General features: G+C 37.1%; 1 protein-coding gene across 23 annotated transcripts in view; it reads left to right on the top strand.

Annotated features, from left to right (window-relative positions):
* Window positions 1-26,221, top strand: part of DMD (dystrophin) — a 1,308,223-nt gene that overhangs the window by 1,184,463 nt on the left and 97,539 nt on the right. For all 23 annotated transcript variants that reach the window (XM_069784897.1, XM_069784898.1, XM_069784912.1 and 20 more), the window contains one exon: window positions 5,054-5,114. In XM_069784897.1, the coding sequence (XP_069640998.1) occupies window positions 5,054-5,114 (61 nt within the window). The remainder of the gene's footprint in view (window positions 1-5,053; window positions 5,115-26,221) is intronic.

Raw genomic sequence — 26,221 nt, 5'->3', positions numbered from 1 at the left:
GAAAGACAGGTTTTGATTGATGCTTCTGCCTTGTAACTTCTAAATTGTGGAGCTGATATATTCTGGCATCAGTTTCTCAACTACACGGTGCAACATTGGACCTCAGTGCTACACAGCGCGATCTGATTGTTCTTCGCTCTCACCTCGTACAATAATAAATGCACATAATTCAGAAATCAATTCACTGTGAATTTGCGGGGGGGACACAATTGTATTTTACAGATGTATTCTGACATTTGTTGCAAAGGATCTCAAAGAACTCATAGGTTATGCAAACAATTCTATTGTGTCACTGTTGCGCAGGCATATGTATTGGAGATGGCATCCTGCCAGCGTATATCATGAACTGATTATGGAGGGGAAATGTTGCTTTAGCATATTGTCTCAGAAGAGAAGCATAAGCTCCTTATAGTCTGGAAAGCAGTAGCTTCTCATTTATGATGGTGTCATTTGAAAATAATTGGAATAGTACTCAACACATCTTCTTTGAAAGGTTAAGGTACCTTACACAGGTGTGAACTTCTGATTCTTGGGGAATCGGAGTCTTCCCAGATGCAAAGATTGACTCATCGTTTTGTCCTCCCTGCCTGCCTTTATCTGAAGTCACCAACACCATACCTTGCTGCAGTGAAAGTAACTGGTATGAAAACAAACTTTATGTGAATAAATAAACAAACTCCTAGCTCTATGTTTGCATAAAGATATTAATGATGATAATGCTAGGTAGAACAATGTAAGTCACGCAGGTAGAGTTCCTAGGCTGAATCAGTGAATTATTGGCATTATTAAAATGTGGACCTAATTAAGCACCTTGCTGAGTTACAGCTACTGCGGCCACCAAGCAGGTAGTGCACTGTCTTGATTGTGAACACAAAAATGAGCTCAGCTTTAACTATTATGATGCTGAAATGTATATGTAATAAATATAGTAAGTTTCTAAAAAAAAAATAAATTGAGACGATATACATAATGGTGCATGGGCACTAGGCAGTCTTAATTTGCGGTTTCTGTTCTAAACCTGTTTCCCAATACTTTAACCCCTAGTGACAAATAAGAGTCAAAAGATTTTCTTTGTATTTAGAACTGAAAATGTACGCTCATGCCATGATATAGTGACTAGATGTGTGTGCTGACTGTGTAAATAAGGACCACTGAGAGTAACTTTTAAATGTGGACGTACTAAATTTACTCTTTGAATAGCTGGAGGAGAAATAGTTTACTATTAGTAAACATATATGTATTTTTCATTATGTTTGTAGTGCTAAAGTGAAATATTTATCAGATTATTTTTTGTAATATCAACACAGATAAAATTACACTATCGTCCTATTTAATATTTCATTCAGATCCCCACATAGGTTAAAATACTGCTGAAGTTCAGAGAGCCAGCATGCTGCCGTTTCATTATACATTCTGCAAACAAATAAGGATGTAGGCCTACCGTCAAGAACCATGTTCACTCAAGCTGAATAGGCAAAGCAAGTCTCAGATGTTAGCACACCAACAGAAGGAAATGAAACTCCCAAATTAGGTAACCGTTAAAATGTATATCAATGCAAATAAAGCACAGAGAAATTTAAATGCACTCTTAAAATACCCCATATTTTGTTGCAGTATTTAATTTCAGCCAACAGCATTGCAAGTAGCTGGGTGTATGGTAATGAGTTCTTATGCTGTGCAAGGTAGAACAATAAAACACTTTTGAATTACGCTTAGCAAACAGGAAAACGTCTGCTTCTTGAGTGCTGTAGCACACAGGGATACTAGAGTGTCATATATTAAAAAAAAAGTCTTTGCTAGCAAGAGTTTTAGATGGACTACTAAAATGGTCTTAACCAGGAATTAAATATATATGTCCATTACCTGCACTAGCTTTGTAATGGGCAGTAAACTCGCACTGGTAACCAGAGATAAGAAACAGCTGTTCTCAGCTTCTGGGCTTCTGCCAAAAATGAAATGATTATTCTCTTAGCATAGCTATAAAAAGTACCATGTATTTTGTCAACTCAAATTTATGCAAGGCTAGAATCATCCAGGAAACCAAAAGTGTATTATAGACAGCTTCACAGCAATCTCTTGAAGGAACACTAAATCCAATTATGCAGAACATCACAGAATTGTTTGTTATTCCTAAAGCACTTAGTTCTCATGAAAGCAAAGTATTTGTTCCTCTTCTTCTAATGTATCAAGAACACTATCGTCTGTAAGATTCTGCGATAATAAGTTATGACTGCAAAGCTCTTACCCAGATTAATTCAAAAGCAACAGAAGAAATACACCTTCCAAAAAATACACAGCAATCTATTCTGTCCTTTAGGTATTGAATTAAAAACAAATCTTGAAGTGGAAAACTGTAGCTTGGTCGTGTTCCCATTGGGAATATTAATGATTGTTTGGGAGAGAAATACTAAGAAAGTAAATTTTTAGTTAATACTGAAGGGTATTTTATTTTCAAAAATTATAACTTAGTATAATCCTATTTGAATTAGTCCTCAGGTAATTCCCATGGGTAAGAAACCTTACCATTGTCACTGAGTAGGAATTTTAAAACGATTTGAGGGACCACATATTAACACACAGGTTAGTATTACTGAATAAAAACATACAAAGAAACCACCAAGTAATTGATAGTGTAAAATGAAATTGTAATCTATGTCTAACTCCTTGGCTTCAGTTTCCGACCCCCTTCCAGACGATAGAGAATATTGGATCAGTCATCAAAATTACATTTACAGCAGTTTATGTTCTCGCCAGTAGAAAGAATAATTAAGCATCATGGTTAAGAGTTTCCTATGAACCTAAAAATAGGGTTAAAAGTAGGACACGGTCCCTTATTTTAAGGTAGTTAAACATCAAAACAGTACGTGATATTCTGTTTTTAATACTTCTTGCATTCCTATAAATTATGTAACAGATTGTATCTTTACATCATTTGAGGCTGGAGCAGTACACAGAAACTGAGAAGCTGCGTGCATCTTACAGCTGCAGCTCGCGCTACCGAAAAAAGCAGCTTAATGAACGGCAGCCTTAGCCTTCAGCCCTTCAGCTACGCAGTCTACAAACATCAAACAAAACAGCAGTCCCTGTCCCAAGAAAGAGTATTTGATCATATTTAACTTCTGTGGATGTTTGAGTATTTGTATTTGAAAATGCACACAGTTCTGTGCTCTTGTGCGTGTGGGTTGTGCTACAGGCTTCAGTGGCAGTGCAGCTATTTTTCCATGAGATCTAACACTGTAATTCAAATTCTGTGCTTCTTGCACACTTTGAGAGTTACCTGTTTTCACGGTTCAGACCTTTGAAATAAAATTTCACCTTTCTTTAAAGACTGCAAAACTGCGTAAGTAATAGGAAAGCAATACACTCAGCTTAGCTACAGATGGTTAGCTGGGGGTTGAAGACAACAGCAGGACCTACAGAGATGCTGTGATAAGCTTTTCCTAAGTCCTTGGCCACCAGCAATCTAAAACAGGATTATCACATTCATATTTCTTCTGAACGTATTTCTCCCTTTCCCTAGCTTCTCAGCATTGTCTATAACGTATGTGAAACCCACTGTCCCACTCCCCAGCCTGTACCCCGTTCCCGGTTGCTTTTCCTTCTCCTTTTCAGACCAGCTAGAATGGCTCCAGCTTCCTCCACAGCCACTATCTGGGTTCTCTCTCCTCTGTGCTGTCCCTAGCCTCCTTCCAGCCCTTCTTCACAACTCATGTGCATGCGACTCTAACAAAACAGCAAGACTTCCCCATAAAGCCATTTTTATAAGCACGTTTCATCTCTTTCCTCCAACTCTTGTCCGCATTCCAGTCCGTGGGCGAGAGAGGTGCAACATATTTCATTCTGCAGACTGACTTCTGGGAATCTGGTTAACAATTCTGGTACAAAATAAACGAAATGTGCATATTGGTCATTTTTATTTGTATGGATTGTGATTTGTTGACTTTGTTAAAGCACCTGCACCTTGGGAGTGGCATTTTTAAAGTATCTATTTGGAACAAGAGAGGGAAAGAACATACTGGGAGCCAAATGATCAAGGAGCTAATTACTAGTTGTCTTGGTAACAATTATTTTCCTTTGTGAACAGCAGGGGTCACTAAAAAGAAGGGTTACACCGGGTGAAGCAAACAGGCTTTGTTTTCCCCCCACTGGATTACTTTTCATATATTTTCTTTTTAATCACTATATTAAAAAAGAAAATTCTTGGTCCTACTGGTTTTGACAGATAATAAATTCTTTAAAAAATTACCTTTCTGATTATGGCCTAAACCATAAGTTATCTCTGCCTCTAAGAAAATATAATTTACAATTGTTTTGCCAACAATGAGTTTTATAAAAGACTTTGTGACAAAATATTTTCGTTATATTGTAAATTGATGTTGACATTTAACACTGTGATAGCCAAGAGTGAGTAATATCATTTCGTCTCTATTTCTTGTGATCACACTGTCATTTTCTCCAGCATTTGCTGTTATTGGTCGTCAGTAAGATACAATTAGTAATGTGGAGACATAAAAATAAAACTGTTTTCCATTTAGAACAAGTAAATAAGAGAATAAACAAAATATGTAGATGGACTCTCAGTGTAACTTCACTCAACATAAAATGTAAATAAGCACGTAATTCTGTTCCTAGAAGGATGGAAAGCGCTGACCACACAAGGAAAGAAATTGAAGTTAAACATGTTAGCAGGAGGAACCCTGTGAAAGAACACGCCAGGAAGATAGGTTACTTGCTCTGCTTCATAGCTGTTCTGGAAGCTTACTAGTCAAGGAGGTTTTTTTGTATTTATCTTTGCAGCTGAATGAGTTCAATTTCTCTCAGATTAGGACAGAAATTTCAGAACAGCGGGTTAATCCTTCCTGCCTTCACGGGCAACTGAGCAAACAGACCTCTATCAGCATGGCCGAGTGTAAAATTGTAATTCTAGAGATTAACGTTGTCTTTCCTGTTTGCTTTGAACTTGACCTCCATGTTTCTCTTCTAGGTATGTTTGTATGTATGAATGTATGTGTGCAGTTATTTATTTATGTGTTTGTTTGTTTGTTGTTAACAGCTTCTGTCCAAGGCCCCTGGGAGAGGGCAATCTCACCAAACAAAGTGCCGTATTATATCAAGTGAGTATAAATAGTAATTCATTCCAGCTATTTACATTTGTCATTTAAGAGGATAGTTAGTAATTTTCTTAGATTACCGCAAACCGTTCCTATGGTGTCTAAATGGGAAGAACAAGAAGGAGTGAATTGTGCACTAAATTCCACAGAGGTGTGCTTGTTATTTAAAAACACATTAGGATGCACTGATTTGTAAGTCGTTTGGGTTTATGCTACCGTAAATCACCTGCAAACTAAGTAAAGCTTTGGGGTATCTGGATTTTAGTTTAATTTGTACCATTGCCCACTGAAGAGTACGTATGGCAGGTTTTGCAAAACCAAAAAAAACATTCCAAATTGCAGTTGTGAATGTGATGCACTGTTTTTTTAACCTAGCAATGCGTATACTTTATACTATGAATTCCTTTAGGGACAGTACTTGGTAAAGTCTGTAGCTGAGGAATGACAAGGGACAAATTTGTCCCTATGGACTATTCTTTTTGAGTTTAGTTCCCAAATTAATCTAGTTTGCTTTGAGATGTGTATGCATAACAGATGAGAAGAAAATTTAAAAAATCCACAATTTGGAAACACCTGCTTCTAGTGCTCTAGACAGAGCCATTACATGGTAAATAAGAAAGAAGTTTTAATACTTTTTTGATCTCTTTTTATCTCTTTATTATCTGTAACATGTGCCAGGAACTACATATACATAAGTTCTGAAGGAAACAGGTAATGTAATACCTGTGATAAAGACTAGTGCAAGTAACTGACACATGGGTGTTGTTTAATACACACATTCACATGTTCCTCCTTATATTCCCAAAAAACTTTGCAAACTGAACTAGTGTCACTGAAGCCATCTGGTCGCAGATGGCTCTTGCAGTGGCACTTCAGTTGCAACTTTCACAAGGTGAACTGCTACAGCAGCTTCAGAACAAGCGTTTGTGTTACACGTGAAGAAAACTAAGTCTGTAGTGCAATTCAGAGGTATGGTTACACCTGGCTAAGTTGCTTTTCTGTTGAATTAAATCTGTAATTTTTCCGATGTTTGTATTTGGCTATGAAAAATGAAACACTCGGAAGGAAGCTGGAAAGCTCTGTCAAGGAGGAGGGGCATCTACAGGAGACAAATGCTGGAAAGCAAGTCAATGCTTTGGTGTGTAGGAGTCAGTTTATGGCATGACTATGAATGAAGGAAAAGATCCTCCTTTTCTCTTTCCCATGGCATGACTCGCCATTATGGGGAGAGGTGCCTTGGCAATTCTTAATGTAGGCGCAAAACGCATTTCACGCTGTGCTTCCCACCCCTCTCTGTGCTACTCACGTCCAGCAGCTGTGGGAAACTGTTGACTATTTGTGCTAAAACGGTTAGTGGTGCTCTTCCTTATTTCTTACTAGATTTTAGATTTCTGTTCTAGGCCATTTACAAATTCAAAGGAATACAGTTGATTTATTTTGTTCACTTTAGAAAATATCTTAATAGCCATAAAGAGTTGTAGCATTACTCATTTAATTAAAGTTTAAATTCAGCCACATCTTTTCTAGAAAAACTTGCTGTCCTTGAGATGTAAAACAAACCGGTCAAGTTTTAATGAGTCTTAGTGAGCTGTTACATCTACTCCCTTCTCCAGCTGTCCTCAGTCGTTTTTCTTTTCATTAATTCTCATCCTTCATATTTCATATTTACACACAACTAAATTGTTTTCTGTACGATTTTAGCTTTTTAACTTAGCTTATTCTTTCTTTAATCTTTGATGTATTACTTTTCTATCAGTTCTTACTTCTCTAAAAGAGCTTTCATGAAGACTAAGCAGCTACAGGTAGCGTTCTCTTCATGTTTACATAATTTTCTTTCTGTCATCGGTGTAGAATATTGGTGCTAGCCCCCTTCGTTAACCAGATTTCCTACACGTTTTAACATTTTTCATTTTTCTGTTTTTTCCTTGGTGCTTAACTGGTTTATCTCATCATTTTCACATTTGCAATGACACAGCATTTGATAAATCCATAAATCAGGCGGTACTTAGTGCTAAATCTTCAGCAGTGATGTTTACTTACTGCTAGGTATCTTCAAGCCTTGTGATTTTCCTGGTTAAAATTTCCTTTTTATACAGTTGATTAATCTGTAGCAACTAGCTGCCTCTAAAGCTATCACTTCAATAACTCTTTCTTGAGATTATTCACGCCAGCATTTTTTTTTTTTTTCAAATTGTATTGGTGTAGGCATCATTGCCATGGAAAATATAATTATCAACAGTGTACAACCTGTTTCAGCTATTCCCAGTCTCTGCCATTTTGTAGTTTCTTGGTCTATTGTCAGCCTCATGAAAATTATAGTCTAAAGGCCTTGCACCAGCTGCTGCATTCAGGTGGATTTCCTTCCACCCTTGTATGTGCTTCCTTCCTCATGGAGATGACGAGCTAGGCCAACAGTTCAGCCCCACCTCTCTCTTCCCTAGCAAACTGGGGAAATCAAATTTTTGTGTTCCGGGACAACAAAAGTATCTCGGCTTCCCAAGCAGCAAGTGGACGTTGCTGCCTGGGTACTGAGCACTTGCCCAGCACAAGGTGCTACTGAGTTAAAACAATTCCATTTTGCCTCTGCATTAAAACACGTAAAGTTGCTCAAAAACACATTTTATCCAACCCTTTTCTTTTTTATCTTTTTTTTTTCCCCCTTGATATATTCCTTCTGTCTGATACAGGATTTAAAGATTTTATTAGATTAAAAAAGGAGAGGAATATAAAAAAATAGTTTAAGCAGTCCTGTTCTTTGAAGACCTTGATCCTACTCTTACTGGAGTGCAACCCAGAAAAATGGGAAGGCAAAAGCAGGCACAGGCATGTCTGTACTCTTTAATAATGTTTTAGGTATTCATTAAAATTTCTAAATTTAAGTTTTTAGGAGACAAAACAGGCAATTACTATACCTCAGAAATCTGAAAAGCAAATGGAAAAAATGCACAGCACAAAGACTACTGAATACCAAAAGATAAAAAAAAGTCTCAAATTCTAAAAAAGACAGATAATGAAGGTAGGGAGGCTGCAGATTTTAACGTCGTAATTCAGGTTAGATCACATCTTAGCAGAGTTTACCCCACGATGAAAGGGATCTCATGCGTGCATGCATACGCATGCACATTCTTATCTTCCAATCAAACAGGTAGAGGAGCTGCTCCAAAACAGTCATAGATAGCAAAATCAAATGTCTACCTTGGCTTTTGAAACACCAGAAGAAGCATTCGGTCATGCTGCACAACCCAGTTCCTCTTCAGCATCCGTCCTTGCGGGGCAGGAGGGGACATGAAGCAGCTATATTCTGAATTACGTTTGCATCGCTCTTGTGTGTGGCTTGTCCTGTGCTCAGCAAACGTGTCCATTACGCAGTGCTAGGAGATCTCGGTTGCTTTGGAGTAAGGAGGAGGAGTTGGGTTGAAGTCTGCAACATACTTTTGCTCTAAAAAAAAAAATTCAGTAGTCCTGCCATCGTGATGTGTTGAAATTCAGTATGTGTGACTTCTATATTTTTACTAAGTTTTGACATTATTCTTCCTCTGTATAACTGACTTGCCAGTTAATAGTGTCTGTCTTCTTACCCTCTTGCTGTGCCCATTCTTTTGAAGGATTTAAAATGCTTCTGCAAAAATACAGTAGTCTTTCATCTCAGTACTTCCCACAAAGGAAGCCTTCCAAGTTATTTCCCAGCCAAGCTTATTTTCTTATACAGATTATAGCAGTTCACTGAACTTTGTCCTGCTGAGGACAAAGCTGGATTCTCAGAAGCACAGATTTCACTCCTTCAGAAGATCCATATGAGCCTATCTATATAAATTAGCTATGCAGTGAGCTAACTCCGAGGACTACGCATCTCTACTTGCTTACTCTCTTCCACGTTGTAGTTTCCTATCGGAGTAGTTGACTTGGCATTAAATGCATCAGCTTGTGACATACATTTTTGTTAGTTTTAGATCCTGCAGTTCTTCCATATTTCACACTGGAGATCTAGCGGTCCAGTTTCTATAAAGATACTTCTTTGTTGCTTAATTTTTAATCTCTCTTTTAATTGTTGTTTAACCATGCAGAATTTCAACACAGAAAAAAGCTAAGAGCTCTGAGTTTTCATTGTGAAAGCAAACAGATTGAAGCCATGATTCTTTTACTTTTGTTCAACTTAGAGACTGGATAAATGAATCTATCTGAATTAAATTTTACTGAGATAAAATAAAGCAAAGAGTTGCTGTTCTGGTAAAATCACTTGGGTTAATTGTTTCTTTTGCAGAATGTAGATAAGTACAAGACACAAAAGCAAGTAGGAAGTATCTGTCAGAGCAGAGAGACATGGAGAACCATAAATAAATAATGTATGATTATGTATATGTAGTGAGTGAAGCTGTGAGCGAGCTATGAGAACCATGTGTATGGCTGACAGTTAACCTATCCACCAAGTACCAAGAAGGTATTATTTTGGCTTCTTAAAAGCACAGCTATTATGATCTTTTCCTGTCTTTCAGTTCTGAACTCTCTATATGAAAATTGAAACTATTGTGAAGGAAAGAAAAAGTATAATACTTTCCAGTCTGCCTTTATGTGATGTAAATTATCATGCTGTCTAGCATAAAAACCTAAATGAAATATCTGATATTTCTTAGAGGGTTGTCCAAGTGCAGAGTTTTTCTTTGTCATTTATAGGGCTGTGAAGCCTTGGTTCCAAAACTTGTCACGAAAATTTAAACTCAGAGTGTAAATAAATGAGAAATCTTGAGCCTTTAACTACCTTTAAAATGAAAGCGGAGGTTATAAACAGATGTGTTCCCGCTGACTGAGCAAGAGCACTTCAGGAAGATACCGTGGGTCTGCTCTTCGTTACCATCTGTCAGCAGGGAGTTACTGCCCTCACATGCGAAGCAACTGAAGGGGATTTAATTTGTTTTGAAATGAATTATAAGTACTCAGCAGCAATTTTATCCTATCCTAGCTGGTGCAGGGGCTGCGGGCAGGGCTGTAGCCTCTCGTTAAGGGCAGTAATTGATGGAAACCATGTGTTTTCCTACCAAAGCCGCGTGGAAGGTAGGGCCTGCTGCGGAGGGCAGAGAGCAGCTTCCTCGGGCGCTTACCCAACGCTTACAGGACTTGGTCCTCTTGATGCGACAGTGCTCATATTTAAGTGGATAGTAAATTTCTTAAGCTTTGTCGTCAAATTCGGTCAGGACTAATTTTCACAAAGCGCGTATGGTGTTAAGCGTTACAGAGAGGTTAAATAGCGCAGGGGTAATTTTCGTGCAGGTTAAATCTTAAAAGGCGTTATGCAGGTAATGAGCTGGGTGAGAGAATTTTATGTGGAATCTGGCTTTCCTATTTTCCTAATTAAAAGGAACGTATCAACGTTTTAAACCCATTAAATCCAGCTACTCGCTGTTTTCCACCTCTAGGGCTAGGAGAGTAATAAATGAACTATTTTTATAGGCAGTAATGTGAAAAGTAAACTTTTGATACTGTACGAGGAGTTCACATCTTTATAGAGTAATAGAATATAATTACATAACCTTAAATATTTTACTTTTATTGTCGCTGAAATTGTTATATTTATTGTAAGCTGGATGTGATTTTTTGCTTGAATTTGACTTTTTACTTCATTTCTATTTGCTCCATTTTACTTCAGCGGTTAAATGTAGCCTGACTACTTTTAACAACTGAAGTAAATTAATAAAAAATTAACATAGCCAATATAATTTTTACAGAGTTGAATGACATCTATACAATATGGTCCTATTTTATAGAGTATATGCCAGATTCTCCATAAAAAAGTAGATTTTACAGCTGCTCCTGATAGCTAAAATGTAACGCCATATACTTCAAGCCCATGTTTTAAACATTGTGTGCTTAATGAGCAGGATTCAAAAATAGGAATTATGTTTGATTTCCACTGGAATGCTTTGAACTTGAAAAGATTAGACACATTAAGGGAAAAAAATAGAAAGATTTGCCTGTCAGACTTTTCTTTTTTTAAAGATCAATTACATCCTTAATTTAGATGACAGACAAAGGGAAGACAGCTTCTGACAACTGTCCAAAGAAATCTTCAAGGAAATGGGGAACAATATCTCAGATTTTTTACATATTCTTGTTACACCAAGAAGTCTCATAATTCCTTTGTTTCCTCCGAAGATTGAGAGCTTCTCCAAAGCAGAACTTGCCACATCCACTGTCTGCATTGCCCTTGGTTCAGCATTTCTTCTGATGCAGCCAGCTCAAACTATTTCCCCATTCCATATGAGAAAAATTTCATCTATATAATAAGAGAGTCAGCATTAAATTGATCCCTCTTCACCTACTGTGCCTTTTTTGTCTTCTTTATGATCTTATCAGTCTAATACAAGGCAAGACTGTAACATTTGTGTGTTTTAAGAAATGTTTCAGTACCAGCAGAAAAAGTAGTGGATATGGACACGTACAATTTACATTACCAGCTCTATTTGCTATGGATGCACAGACCTTGGTAGACTGTGTAATGCTCTCATCTTGGCATCTAGGGCAATGCAACAATCACGGGCAGACTGAGAATGCAGTAATCGGACATATCAGCTGGGCTCCTTCTGTTTCTCTAAGTGGCCTGGCTGTCAGGGCAAGGTCAGATTTTTTCCCGGATTGACTTTTTTTCCAAAATGAACTCACTGAAGCTGCTGAATCTCCCTTGCATTTGTTCTTTCTCTGACCTTCTAAGATGCCAGTTCTCCTACAGACTGTAATAAGTTCCTATTTTTCAGAATATTCTCCACCTGTCTTGACACATTTCTTGTCCTGAGAGATTTGTTTAGTCTTTACTTACTGAATCATGACTATGGATTATTTGACCCATTTTTCTCCTTATCGAATCCCTTACAATGATTTCTTTTTTTTTTTTTTCTTGTCAGATAATAGCTGAAATCAGTTCTGTGTTGTACATCAGTTCTGTGATATCCTTATCTTTAGACCTTCAAGCCTGAGAACTAATTTGTGTATATATTATGCTTAGGGGCTATAGTTTCTAAGGGAAACATAAAATGAATTAACTGAGAACTGTGTGAATGTCAGTAAGGTTGCAGTTAGACTTAAGTAAAGATTCTAACCAATAGGTTAGGAATGATCAATTCATCTATATTCATTTTTCTTACTTCTCATTTTCTGATTTAAAAGTTGAACTTTATCAGATAAATTACAATTTCAAACATGATCTAGAGGTTTGGCAGCCTCTTGCATGCTACATATTTGCTTTGAATTTCAAGTATTCATCAGATAAATTTTTATATTGGGAAATCTATGGCTAGATAATTCAAGAAAAACAAACCATAAAAAAAAATGCATCACATCTCTGAATGAACTGCTTTTCTTACAAGTAGTTTTGATGAGACAAGCATTCACGTTTTTTCCATGGCAACTGAGCTCAGAAAATGAGATTACAGTACAACACAACAGAGAGTCACTATCAAGTAGCGCTCTTTGTATAACCAGCCTAGCACAGTCACCAAATGGTGTCTACGTCTACTGAGTAGAGTAGTCAGTAGAGGTCCAACTTTGCTACCTAATACCTACTCATTTTGTATGTCTAGGTCCTCCCTCCTTTTTTCCAGCAGGGGCAAAATTTGTTTGCGTAAATGCTGTATGTAAGTGTTAGGTTGGGAGTTTGAGGGGGGCACAAACTCACCTAATACAGCACTAAATTCCTAATAATGCAGGTTGCTGTAAATATGTGTAAAGTTTTTGGTTCGAGTTTTATTCTTCATTTCTATACTTCACACTTTATGATGTGAACTTACATGCTATGATGTTAATGAAATTGTGTGGTAAATTAATGGAGAGGGGATTAACATTCGCGTTTGAATTTTCATGCAATAGATAAAGGTTGTAAAAAAATCTAAATATCTAAACCTGTGCTATTTCAGTCTCATTTATGTATTTCGTATTATCTAGACATTTTCTAGAAAACTTTCTATTCTTTTAACATTTAAGTAGAAAAAAGGGCTTTAGATATCTAGCTAGTAAATAGCTCAGATTGCCTTTTGAATTTCAAGATGTACCTCTCTGCTGTTTTTCTTTTCAAGATGCTTTTTCTGTTCGCTACTGCAGAGCTAATATAGGAGTAGAGGAGCAAAGATACATTTTTTCGTGCCTCATTTTTAACAAAATTAACTCCATTTTTTTTGCTTAAAAGCTGTATTGTTGGAGAAAATGTTGTAAAACTTAACAGTTGAGGGTTATGATATCCTGCATGAAGCATACTAAGAAAAATTGCTAGAGAGAGGTTATAGGCATGGAGTTAAAATTTAAAGGGCTAGCTAGAAAACTAATGTGTTTGACTCTGGAACACATGACTTCATACAAACATCTCAACTATATCACCAACATGAAACACCATGTTAAGATTTTTATCACAGCCCAAAGCATTTCTAGTTGAGACATGGATGTAATACTTTGTTCATAATTAGGAGACACCTTTGCAGCAGGAAATATCCCATAAACATCTCAAGGAGATGGGAGTTAAGAGTATATGGTCATACAAATTTATTGGTTTTGTTCCAGTATTTTAGCTGTTGTGACCTGAAAATGTGGAATAAACAAATATGAGGAAGACAAATAAAAAGTAAGATATTAAATTTCAATTGAATAAAAATACTGAAATACTAAAAGACATTTTGTTTCCAAGAAGTATTTTCCAATCCACCATCTGCTATCCCAGAGGTTCTATAAACAAACTGATATACATTTTAACATTGTAAAGAATGTGACAAAAAGCTAATGGATTCTACTGCATACTGAAACACAGAAAAGCTGCACCTTCATTAGAAAATCAGAAGCTGCATATGTCTTCCCAGATCAGTGATTTTTATCTACTATTTAATCTTCAATTTTATTCTGCTTAATTGCATTTAGGACTTCATCAATGGCAACGTTGTTGGCTGACCTTACCTACACTCTTTTTGGAAAACGTGGAAAAAGTTAAAGCAATTGCAAATACTGCTAGATACTAGCAACAACAGCAGCAGCAGTAGTAAACAGATTATAGTCACAGAGAAGACTGTAAATACCCCTAAGGAAATCTGTGTATAATTTAGTTTCAGATATAACCGTAGAGATAATAGCAATATGAAGTAAACTCATAGGCGAATCTTCCCTCAACTCCTCAACTCAAACTTCACTTGAAGGTTTAAAAATGCAAATTTGATAGGAATCTTAAGGTTAAAATAATGCATTATATGCACATATATGTAGTCTACTACCACTGGGACTACCTCTGCCCAAACAGTTAAGGAACAATTTTAAAAGTATTTAAAGCAAAATTCCTATCAGTGAGGGTTTTTTAACCATGTTTGCTGAGAATCCCTGGAATCTCTAAATCATGTACTGACTTTGATAAACGTGATTAAACAGCTAAACTTAGAAAAGTTCTGAAGTAAACAAGCCTACATTTTTATGATAGGTTTTCTTACATCTTGATTACAGTTTTGCATGTCATTAATTTGCATTTCATTTAGTTTTGTGTTTAAAAGCATCCTCTACTTCCATTTTATCACCAGCTCCAGTCATTCTGCAGTTGCCAGTTTTACTGAGCAAATTTCATTAGTACATGAGAAGTTCTAATGTGAAATGTTTTTCTGTGTATTTATCAGCTTTTAGCTATAGCAGTGATGTTCAATTATTTTTATTGCTGTGTTTTGCTGAATCTTGACTATAAAAAAGTAGTCATTGAATATTAAAAGTTTGCTTTCACGACACAATGTTGATATTCAATGTGTCTTTTGTAAGACATGCTAGTTCAAGTTCATTAAAAAATCATTCTGAAATTAAGCCATTTAAAACATAAAACTGAACTCTGTAGCTGAATAATCATTCAGAGATATTCACCAACCCAAACCTATAGGATTGTGGATATTTTTTTAAATATAAACCTCACAATGATAGTTTCAGTAGGTATAGAGAGCTTGCATTTATAATTTGAAAATTACTGTATATTTTGTGAAAAGAAACCCCATTATTTTCATAATTGCCTTTGATGTGAAGCACAAAAGAAAAGCTGGCTCTAAGTGACAGCCATATTCAGTACTTTCAGAGATGACTGAAAAGCACATTAGACAGCTCTGAATTTTGTTGTTTCTAGATGATATCTTTGTCTTGAAGTATTCTGAAACTAAACTTACACCAACCTACCCACCTGAATCTTCAATTTTAATGTGTTTGGGGTTTTTTTTGTGTGAACACTATTTAGAAATTAGCCAAAAAAAGAGAAGGAATAGTCAATGAATGACAGGCCATATGGTCTGTTCATGACAAAGGAAAACGTATTTGTCGAGCTGATGCTGTACTGATGTGCAGCAGTAAAAACTCAAAGCAAAGGGCTTGTCACAGTGAGGGAAATAGGGTTTAAAGACATTGTTTGTTAGAAGGAGAAAATTCCCATTTGAAACAAGTTTCCTTTGAGGTCATAGCAAGTTTCTTGATCAGTTACAGATAATATATTTCAAAACAAGAAATTGGACGAATGACGCTTAGAACATCAAATAGCTGGATGTTCGAGAACAAGTCTTATTTGCTTAACTTCTTCAGTCCCTTAGACATCAAGAGCATATCAAAATGATGTGTTTAAGACTTTACATTTCTAGTGATGTATTTTCTTTGAAGCTTATCTGCTAGTTCTTTACTTACATAGGATTCTTTTTCTTCAGGACTGTCCTTGATAAAACAAAACAAATCTCTCCTCTGACACTTTGGTATCCAGAACATTGCACTCCTTTTTCCTGGAATTTGCGTCTGTTTCCAGTCCATGTTTTTTTCCTGCCCAGTCTTTTCTAGCTTCTGTACCCTTTTCTCACTAAAACAGCTCTTAATAAGGTCAGTAACAATTTCCTGTCGTCCAGCTCCAAGAATCTTTTCAGTGTTCACATTCTTCTAGGTCATTCCACCACTTTCAACAAACCATATTCCTGCTGTCCATTCTTGTCTTCTCTTGGCTTGTTGTCAGGCTTTGCCTTGTAATAATTTACGACTCGCTTTTTCTGCACCTTCCCCTCGCTTTCTAATGATCTCTTTGCAGAGCCAGTCCTCCCACTGGTGACACACTGCCTCCAGCCCATCACCCTCTTTATCCGACTTTCTCTTAGCACTGCTTTTAGTCTTCAGTCCCTGGGCGTATCCTAATAGCAACCCCAGGACCTCTCCTTTCAGAGTTTTGTTTCATTTAGTTGTGCTGATGACTTCTAAATGCAACTTGTTAATTACAATTTCTTTCCTGTTTTCTTTATAGAGCCCCCCATTAGATGGTTATTAAGTCCCAAGCTCAAAAAGAGCAAAACAGATGTTTTCTTTCAAACCTCAGTATTTCTCTGTTGACATGTCCACTATTTCACACAATGTTTTGCTGCCTCTGTTAGCTATCCTTTCAGTCTCCTACGTGCACTTTATGCCTACTTACATATATAGTGTTGCTTACCCTTAAAATAGTCTATCTCCTTTTCCTGCACCAATCGAGTACATTTTTTCCTTCTGATTTCTGCTTAAAATTGTCATCATCTTCTGAAAGATTTTTACTTAGTACTCAGTCACTCTGATTGGCAGCAATCTAACTCAGTCTCAGCCATTACTTGCTCATTAAAAGATGCTGTGTTCACTGTATTGCCAATACTCACAAAATGAATTATAATAGCCCAGAGTATTTTGTTGCATGAATGACAAATTATGTGAGAAGAACTTAGACATTATTTGTGGCACTGTTGCTCTATCACCTAACTTCAGAGTACATTTTGCAGGATCTTTATTGCTTGGTTACTTACCACTGTATCAGTTTTACTGTACCTCTGCACAAAAGGCAAATACGTTTCACATTCTACCTGTTCATGTGGATTAACAGAGATATTAAAAACAACAAAAATACTCCTTTCTTATCCAGGTGTCTGACCTGTCTTGAAGAATACTGAGGTGATCTAGATCCCACAGAAGTCCCCATGCCAGCAGGCTCCATTAACTTAAACTCCTTCAAACTCTTTCTCCATCAGTGCTGGCAGGGGCCGATGTTGCTGGAAATACCGCTTTCTTGTACGGGAAGCCTGGAGACTGAACCATAAAAAGCTAATTGTCTTGGTAATGAGGTTTAGTAACAATTTTCTGGGAGATGGTTATCTCGCATCCTTTTCTCTATTTCAGATAAATTCCACTGATTCCATAAATTCTAAACCTTTGTAGCCTCACGATATTGGGAAGCCACCTAACTTAGTTTACAGTGGCAGTTTGTTAACAGGCATCAGCTCCCCATTTGTTAAATGCTGTTTGCTTTTGGCTCCCTCTGAATTCCAACTAGTTGCTAAAGTTTTTCCTGCTGAGTGGAAGAAGGTCTCTCTGTCCCTTCTTCTTCTGAAGTAATATACCATTGGGCAATGCACTGCAGAAATATGAATTAGTCCTGAGCCCATTGACTCTCACAAGTAACAAGCTGCCTCATGGTTGACCATCACAGTAGGTACAGCTGCATTCAGCAGTAGCACATAAGCATACTAGTATTTTCTGCAAAAATTATAATCAGTTGTTGACATTTGCATTTTCAACATAAAGCCCTGCTCTGAACACCCCTTTGATATGAGTAGTGGATGCTCACAGCAGGAGGTCTTTGATGAGAACGCTATTCAGTGGTCATCCAGTTACTCCTGCGTATACCAAGCAGCAAGAGGAAAACAAGTTCTGAGTAAATGCATGGCTAGCAAAAAACCTTACACTTAAAATCAGACTTGGCGGACACAACCAGTATCAGTCAAATCTATATTTTTTGCTGTATTTCCCTTTTGTACAATACAATGAAATTCCAGATATCTTGAGCGCAGATCTGTATGCAAGTACAGTAGCTTTCACAGTAGCTGACAAGTCAAGGGCAAAATTGGCCAGGCCATTTTAAACCAGCGCCAAAGTATACCAATAGACTGGGAGTGGATTTCATACTAATGCTGCTGGAAGAAAGTTTGACTAGTTGTTAAACTGTAGCCTCTCATGAATGAGAATTTAGAAAAATGTTTTTGCAGCTATTCCTCTTCACACCAGTCGTGTTTCCAGTGATCTCGCACTGAAATAGTGCCGTAGCGTAAAGACAAATCAAGTTCTTCACCAATTCAGCTCTTCACAAAAGAAAAGGCAAGTTTCCTTTCTGTTAATAAAGCATGCAATACAATGGATCTCAACTCTAAATTAGGTTCTCTAAGCAGTACTACAATGGAGATATTTAATAATAACAATTAGTCTGAATAGTGTACTCTAGGCAGCTGCCTGTGATGCTTTTCATTGCAGTATGCTTTCCTCATTGCAGTCAGTGCTGCTGAAACGCCTTTAGCAACATAGCACCTACTTTATATGCTCAGATATTTCCCCAAAATTAGAAATGGTAGTTGCAACTTTTTCCCTTTCTCTTGAGAAATGTATGCTCCAGATTTGCACGGGCCTGGTGCATTACAAAAGAGATTACTACTGCTGTCTATGCTGGTTTTTTTCTAAACATCATCTACTTGGCCCAGAACTTGGCAATTAACTAGTCACAGCAATACCCCACCAACCCAAACCAGAATCATATCCTAGCACCCACTCAATTTCTTGTCCTCAACTTGTATTTTTTAATTCTTCAAAAAGACAAACTCTTATTTTCCAAATCCTAACTGGTTTTCTGAGCAGGTATGTCTCTGAAAAATATTTTTTTCCCGGCAGCGTTGGCACTTGCTTTTTCCCCATTACTGGAATTGGTGCTCATTTAGCATGGCTCAATCACAGTTCTAAGCTCTGCTGTACGTTTTCCTATACTGTCAGCCTTGGAAACTTCTTTATTCCACCTTGGTATTAAAAGGAGAGCCTGCTTTCAACTCCAAGTCAAGCTATGGTTGTATTATTCTAACGCTTCCTTTGGAAAAAAAAAAAAAAATAGAACAAAATCCTCATCAGTGGTAATTAATTTTGACAGTGTGGGCTTTGTAGCAATTCACAAACCTGTACTTTGTGCATCAGCATTCCTTATTATTCTAATTAAAGTGGAACATTGTGCCCTCGCCAGTCATTAATGGGTTTTCATTTTGTAAATGACATTTGCAAAAGTTAAAACGGGCAGTTCATATGAAGTCCACAGGCAAGAGCGTTAAAATTAGCATCACCATAGCAACAGTCTTCCATCATTAGTATTCAGGGCAACAGCAAATGTTTTGTTGTGCTTTTGTTTCCAAAAAAAGATTTTTCTTTACATGTCATTCATAAATAGAAAAGGCTCAAACCCATATATTTATGGTAAAATTATTAAATTCATTTGGATGTCACTGTTCTTGAATTTCCCCGTTTTTTGAGGTATTTATTTTTCAGGACAGAGGCTGAATTTCATAATCTCTACAGCTGTGTATGTCTAACCTCCTGAGCGACATTTATTCATTGCCAGCCTGCTGCTCAACAGTACAGTTTTATACGAAGTCTGTCACTTCCAGTCAAGAATCTGTACCAAGTAACGGATTCTGCTGAGAATCTGTAAAAGATGCATGCACGGTGAAACATGGTCAGTCCCCCATTAAGTGGAGTGTGCATCTGCTCAATGCTAGTTTTGGTGTTTAAATGATGCTATTTATATATTCTTTTTTTCCCTCTCTCAGAAATTGAAATGTAAGTGCATACATCATTTCTAGTGAACCAATATTCAAATATCATCTTGTCTTGCACAGTTTAGAATTGGGGAGAGAAGAAAAGGGTCCTTCCCCTAAGGGAAACCAGGGTAGATTGTGAGTGTACTCCAATGCCCTCTATTGAAAGAGGTGATGTTGGCTACTTTTTTTCTGAAAGTTTAAAGAGGACATAATTGCCTGGAAGCATGTCTGGGAGCATGTTGCTGCAATATTTTGCAGTTCAAGAAACAGTTTTAGCACCACATCTCCTAAATGCACCCTGAGGCATCCTGTTTGCATACATCTTGTTCAAGCAGAAGCATGAAATCAATACATGAGAAACAATAGTTGTCTTCTAGAAACAAGTCTTTTGTGTGCAGACAGAGACAGGTTAAGAGAAGAAAAGCAAGGGGAAAGACATTAAGGAAAGTAGATGACGAGGGGGTGAGGTCAGCAGAAGGACTACTGTTTTAATTTGATATATTCTGGCTCGTTCAGTAACAAGCACAGAACAGAAGTAACTAAATGTTCTCTAGCATTATGTCTCTTGGTTTTAATCTGGCACAGGAAGGTTCCTTCTTTCCTCTTCACCTTCTTAAAATACTTCATTTTGCAGATTTTTGCAGAGAAGAGTCTTTAACAAGTAAACACACTTTAGTGCATTGTAAAAGCTGGGGGTATAATCCATTCCATGAAAGATATTCCTGTATTTTAATTAATGGGGCACATTTTCATACAGTGATTGCCTTGCTAGTACCTGCCCTTGTAGTATTGATTAATTTTTCACCTAGTGAGACCTGCAGAATTGGAAAACCCTTAAAAATGGTGAATACATATATACGTGAGGAAAATCACTCTCAGGTTAACTAAAAACTATCCGTAGCAGGTTGACATTTGATGCTTGGTGCTTGGAGGACTTTAACACAGAAGGGGATTGCTGTAACTCTGAGGTTCTGAAACATCTACATATATGCTCATTTGTTCAGCTACTTATTTTCTTTCTTTTACAGAAGCACCTTTTAGCTAGGTCAAGTTAATTTCTCCCCTGTGCTGGTTCACTCAACTTTTTTCCTTTTTTGCTGCTTGTCAGATGCTTTCTGGGAGATTCAGTATGCTAAAGCAGTTAATTTTCTCTCTTTTAGACTCCCATCCCCTACTGCAGTGAAGATACTTACTTAGTGAACTGTAATATTTTGCAGAATTTTGCCATTTGATCTTCATAGATAAATTCAGTGGTGAAGTGAACATTGTAAAAACTGAATAATTTTCACTGACTCTAGAATTGTCAACATTTAACTAAAAGTTTTTGTGCCTAACATTCTGTCTACGCAAGCTTCTTTGTAAATCTGAGTAAGTTCAATACTAGTTTCTTGCAATGTTAACTCTTGCAATCATCAAATAAGTAACCTACCTTTTTTAAAATCAACTTTGGAGATCTTTTAGATTATTAGCTCTTTAGAAGCATTGAACTGTAACATCATTAGAAGGATTTACCTAAATTGCAAAGGTTTTATAGCCTTGTTTGTTGTAATAGTGACAGGCAGAGAGGCTGTTTCCGGGGAGGATCAGTGACAGATTACTATTTTCCATTCCAGACTCCATTCATTCAGGGACAAACCCTTGAGCAGTGTTGTGGCAAACGAGAGGAAATTGCCAGTTTCTTATTTCTCAAAAATGGGTAAACGCTATGTTTCCCAAAATATATGTATGTATACTTTCTACTTATGCGTGTCCTTGAAAAAAGCTACTGAAGCTATTCTTCGTTAAAGATGTTCCTGCACTTGGTCTAGAAACACAGAAGGAGATGCACCTCTGTGAGTATGAATTTCAGATATGCTATACTAGTTGCAGATTTCCTTTCTAAAGAGTGAACACTGGAAGCAGAAGTAAGCAGACAAAATATCCTCAACTGTCTGTTTCATATATTAATCTTCTTCAAAATCATCCCCAGCTTCAACCTATAGAAACCCTGGAGAGTGGAAATAAGCGGTCTGCAGCTGTTTTCCTGAGTGTAACAGACAATGTATTTTGTAGCTGGAAATGGCAATGATTACAGGAATAAAAAATAAGAAAAAAAGAGTGAGAACTACTAAACCTAAACTACATTTTTATTTCTCCATCTATAAACTTTTAGTACAAGTAATCTGGAGTAAAGGCATCTTGAAATTTTACTTCAGTGTTTAGAAGGAAATTTCTTCCAGATTTCTGCCAGCAGGAGCATTTTAGCCACTAGGACCCAGTTGTTGAAAAGCATATTTAATCTCTATACTTCAGTTTACTTTAAGTATCACCAGAAAATTAGAGGTTAAAAAACTGACTCCCAAAGGTCTCTTACTGATGAGCTCACCACCATTTCCAAATACTGCTTTGAACTTCGGACTTCTTAACTGAGCTATTTTGATATAAACCATCACTAGAAGCATAAACGACAACCACCAAGAGATCACCTTTCTGGCCATAGGTGCATTCACCTTATTTGTTCTTTTAATTGCTGCCTGTTAATGGAAGTGCTTATTCTTCTAGTACTGCTGTAATATTAGCAAACAATTTAAAACACTTAGCAGACTGTTCAGTTGCAGGCAGTGTTCTATATCTTCATGTTTGACCAGTGTTTTCTCCTGCACATTCCTGATTCATCTGCTTTTCCGCTATTCTAATTGTGCTATGGCACAAAAGCAATGAAAACCTTACTAATACGGTCATTACATGTTAGTGCTTGCTTTCATATGCTATTATTTCTTCTCCTGTTTCCAGTTTGAGGGAGGACTAAACATTTCATTGCACTCTTAACAGCCTTGAAATGAGCAGAAGGACCTACTAAGGACTCTAAGTTATGTTGGGGGCAGTTTAGGCTCCCGTCAGACTTAATGTCAGAAGATTGGAAATCGAATTTAAGTTCTGCGCCGAAAGCAGCTTGCATGGATTGAGAGATACGTTCATTGATTTCAGCAAAGTTACTTCTTATTTTAGCAGTGTAAAAGGGATCAGAATCTGGCTCTCAGCATTTCCTCTCATGTATCATGTTTTTTCACATCAGTGCCCAAAGTATTGTGGAATAAACGTTTGCTGCTGGCAAAACGCGAATCTGTACCTGTACAGTTTTCTCTTGAGAAAACTGAGTGCAAAACCCTCAGCACTGCTTTGCTTTGGGGCGTTTGTTCACTATCCTAGAAATAAGGAGTGGAAAAGAGTCTGTCAGTGTGAATCTTTTTATCAAACTCACCTGTGTGGGTATGCCCACGTCGTGTGGTCTCACAATAGTCCTCTCTGGTTTGGATTGAGTCAGCCAATGGGACTCCCTTGTCCTGTGTCGGTCTCGATGTTGGTTTTGGTCAATGGCATGTATTTGTAACAGCCAGAGACCTCCCGAACAATTCTCCTTTGGTACACATGGTTTTTAAAGTACTTATCAACTTTTTTCCCCCGTTTTATAAAGCCAAATTAAATTTCCGCTGACTTTAAGCAGATCTTTCTGACTCTTACTCACTCTTCCTTTTTCTTTCCGTTATGCATAAGTTTATCTCCTACAAATATTCATTTAAAGTCCTTAGAGCCCAATGTTGCTCTGACATCTTCAGACTGAAGTTCTGCTCATCTGTTTTCCCAGTGCTGCAGCAAGTTTCAAGGACACCGACAAAGACTGTCGCTGCCTTGCCTTGTCTTGTTGCATCTTGCAGATTTTCAGCTTTCCTCAATTCTCTCTTTATTAATCTTCCCAATAATTGTTAGACATTTACACCCACACACTTTCCTTAAGTCACAGCTTTCCTCTTCTTTGTGTAGAAGTTAGACAAAAGAGACAACCAACCAAAAAATTCTAGAAAACTGCCTCCTGCCGTGTTCTCTAGATTTTTAGTTTTCCTGGATAATTTGCTTGCCACAATCTTTCCTGTCTGAGCTCAGCCTGCTGCAAGGCTCAGCACTCTCCAAAACCACAGCTCAAATATATTCTAATTTTATACTCTTCTGGTCTTTTTGCCACTATCTCAAAGAAGTATGTGGTGTGCCTGAAGTAGGAGTATTTACCTGAAATTTTTGTTGTTGTTTCAGAAACCTTCCTGAATTATACAGAATTTCCTTTTTGTATTTACTATTAAAGTATCATATGTGCTGGTGAATAATAAGTAAATCTCTTCAGCAAAATAAGAATAATTTGGGGGGCTTTAACGTAAGCTGTTCATAAGTGTAATACGTACTGACAACCTTTAACATGGCTTCACCTAACAGATTCCCATTGCGAGTGAGACCAAACAGGTGGCAACCCCCATCAGTGCCTTGTTATCACTGAGAAGCTTTGATCTACCTAATGTATAATAAATAAGATTCTGCATTTTAATCATCTTGCTGCTTTCATATCACTTGTGTTGCAAACTCTTATTTCCAAAAACCCATCCTGACTTTGTTGATCTTTTTTTAAAATTAGATTATTTTTGATCATTTATTTATTTCAACATACCTACCAGTAGACAGATGATACACCAGCCGGAAGTTATTATACTGTATACCCACCACTTCCCTATCTATCTTTGTCCTATTCCTATGCCTGCCAAAGATGCAGCCATTCTTATTTTTTTTTTTTACTTTACAGCTTGTAAGAGACTGACCAGGTGATCCTTTTAGGTTAAAATATTGGCTAACAGAAAATGCAATTAGGCTTAAAGTTCCCCTTCTTTCTACATGTACTCCTCACCCTAAAGCTGCATTATGCCTTTATGCTCCAGTAAAGACCAAAAATGTATTTTACCAAGGAAATAAACTTGAAGAGTTCCTTAAAAATAGCAATCTCAATTCTGCTCCTACGTATATACAACAATCTAAGATTGGTGCTGTAGTATTGTTAGTAATTTAGTACTCATATTACTATTCAAATTCCTTGTAATTGTGGTCAGTCTGATTGTTTCAAGGGAGGGGGGATCGGACCAAACCATATCTATAAAAAGACATTATTGAAACCAGTATTAACATAGAATAGTGCTGCATTGCTTATGAATAGGTATTTTTTTCCGACAACATGCTTTATCTTGTATTCACCGAAATCCAGTGCTGAATTTCTCACCAAATTATGTAATGTCAAACTTAGCACTTAATTAAACGTTGAGTTAGAAAGAGGAAAACTATAGAATAGACACTTAAATTGTTCTGTAAAAGGTATTTTAAATTAGCCTCTTAATTGCAGATTACACAAAAAGACAAAGTAGAGAAAAATATATCATCATAACGACCTAAATTAAGAAAATACGACCTGTCTTTTTCAATGTTGGAGTTGGTGGCTGGAACTGATTTATATAAACTGTGCCCATCTAGGAACAAGCAAACCCATGAAATTAAAAATCCCTCAAATCGTTTTAAGTGAGAGAATGGGATAGCCTGCCAATGCGAGAACAACCTGTACTGATTAAGGAATGCAGCCAAAATTTTGTTTGGAGGTAAAATTCAGCTCAGTTTGTAGTATGCAGTGCACTAAAAGGGTTAGAGCATTGTCATTGCACGCTATGCTTTTGCAGTTTACAAACTTGGCAAGATGCTGTAGTGTCTGTGAATACAGAGGAGTCCAAGAGAGCAGATGAGTGTTCTTCAAAGTCCTACCTTTTACCAGTTTCTTATAGAATTTGCTAGCTAAACCATTCCTTTGTACGTAATGAAACTTTAAGAAATGCCATAAGATGCCAGCTACTCTGCTGGTATGCATTGGAAGTGCTTCTTCAATTAGTTAACTGTGTCAAAAATTGTGCCAGCTTACAAAATTTTTGACTGGAAATAATAGGTTTTTTTCTTAGAAAAATTGACTGCTGCAAACTTTGGAAATTGCATATAGAGCATTCAGCACACTTTAAAAGAAGTTACGGTATGGCTGGTCTTCACTGGTAGTGACTCACTTTTGTCAAATGAGTTGCTTTCTGGGTAAAAAATCCATTACTTAAAAAATAATTACTTTGATTACCAGCTGATTCTTTGGTAGGCTCATCAAGAAAGCTTGAGGATCTAGCACAGCAAAGCACTTGTGACTGTATTCTATGCATGGCATTTAAATCACAGGGGTTTGAGCTGATCTAGAACTCTTCTGGTTCCCCCAGCGTAGGGAGATAGTTTTGCCATTTGATGTGATGGAGTTATTCTGCAGGGACAGGCCCAACTAGTTTCAAAAAGATACCACAGGTGTGGTGGCAGTTGGGCTGCAACAACTCCCACATTAGGTCAGACAATTTGAAATGAAAAAAAAAAAAAAAAAAAAATTTAAATCTGTAAATAAAATCATGCCTTAGGTCCACAGGAGCAGTGGGAAGTAGAGGAGTACCACGGCCAGTCTGCCGTAGAGCGGTCCACCTCTCAGCAGTAAGAACAAGAGTCACTGTGTGAAATTTGGACCAAGAGACAACTATTATTCTCAGGGCAGACACACATAGGAGTATAGGGGTAAGATAACGTGCCACTAGAACATCCAAATAACCAAAATATTATCACCTTTGGAGAGTTGATCTTTCTTGGCTA

Source organism: Haliaeetus albicilla, chromosome 6 (assembly GCF_947461875.1).
Source record: "Haliaeetus albicilla chromosome 6, bHalAlb1.1, whole genome shotgun sequence".
Taxonomy (NCBI): domain Eukaryota; kingdom Metazoa; phylum Chordata; class Aves; order Accipitriformes; family Accipitridae; genus Haliaeetus; species Haliaeetus albicilla.
Note: the sequence above shows the minus strand (reverse complement) of the source record. Positions and strands in the feature narration are given on the sequence as shown.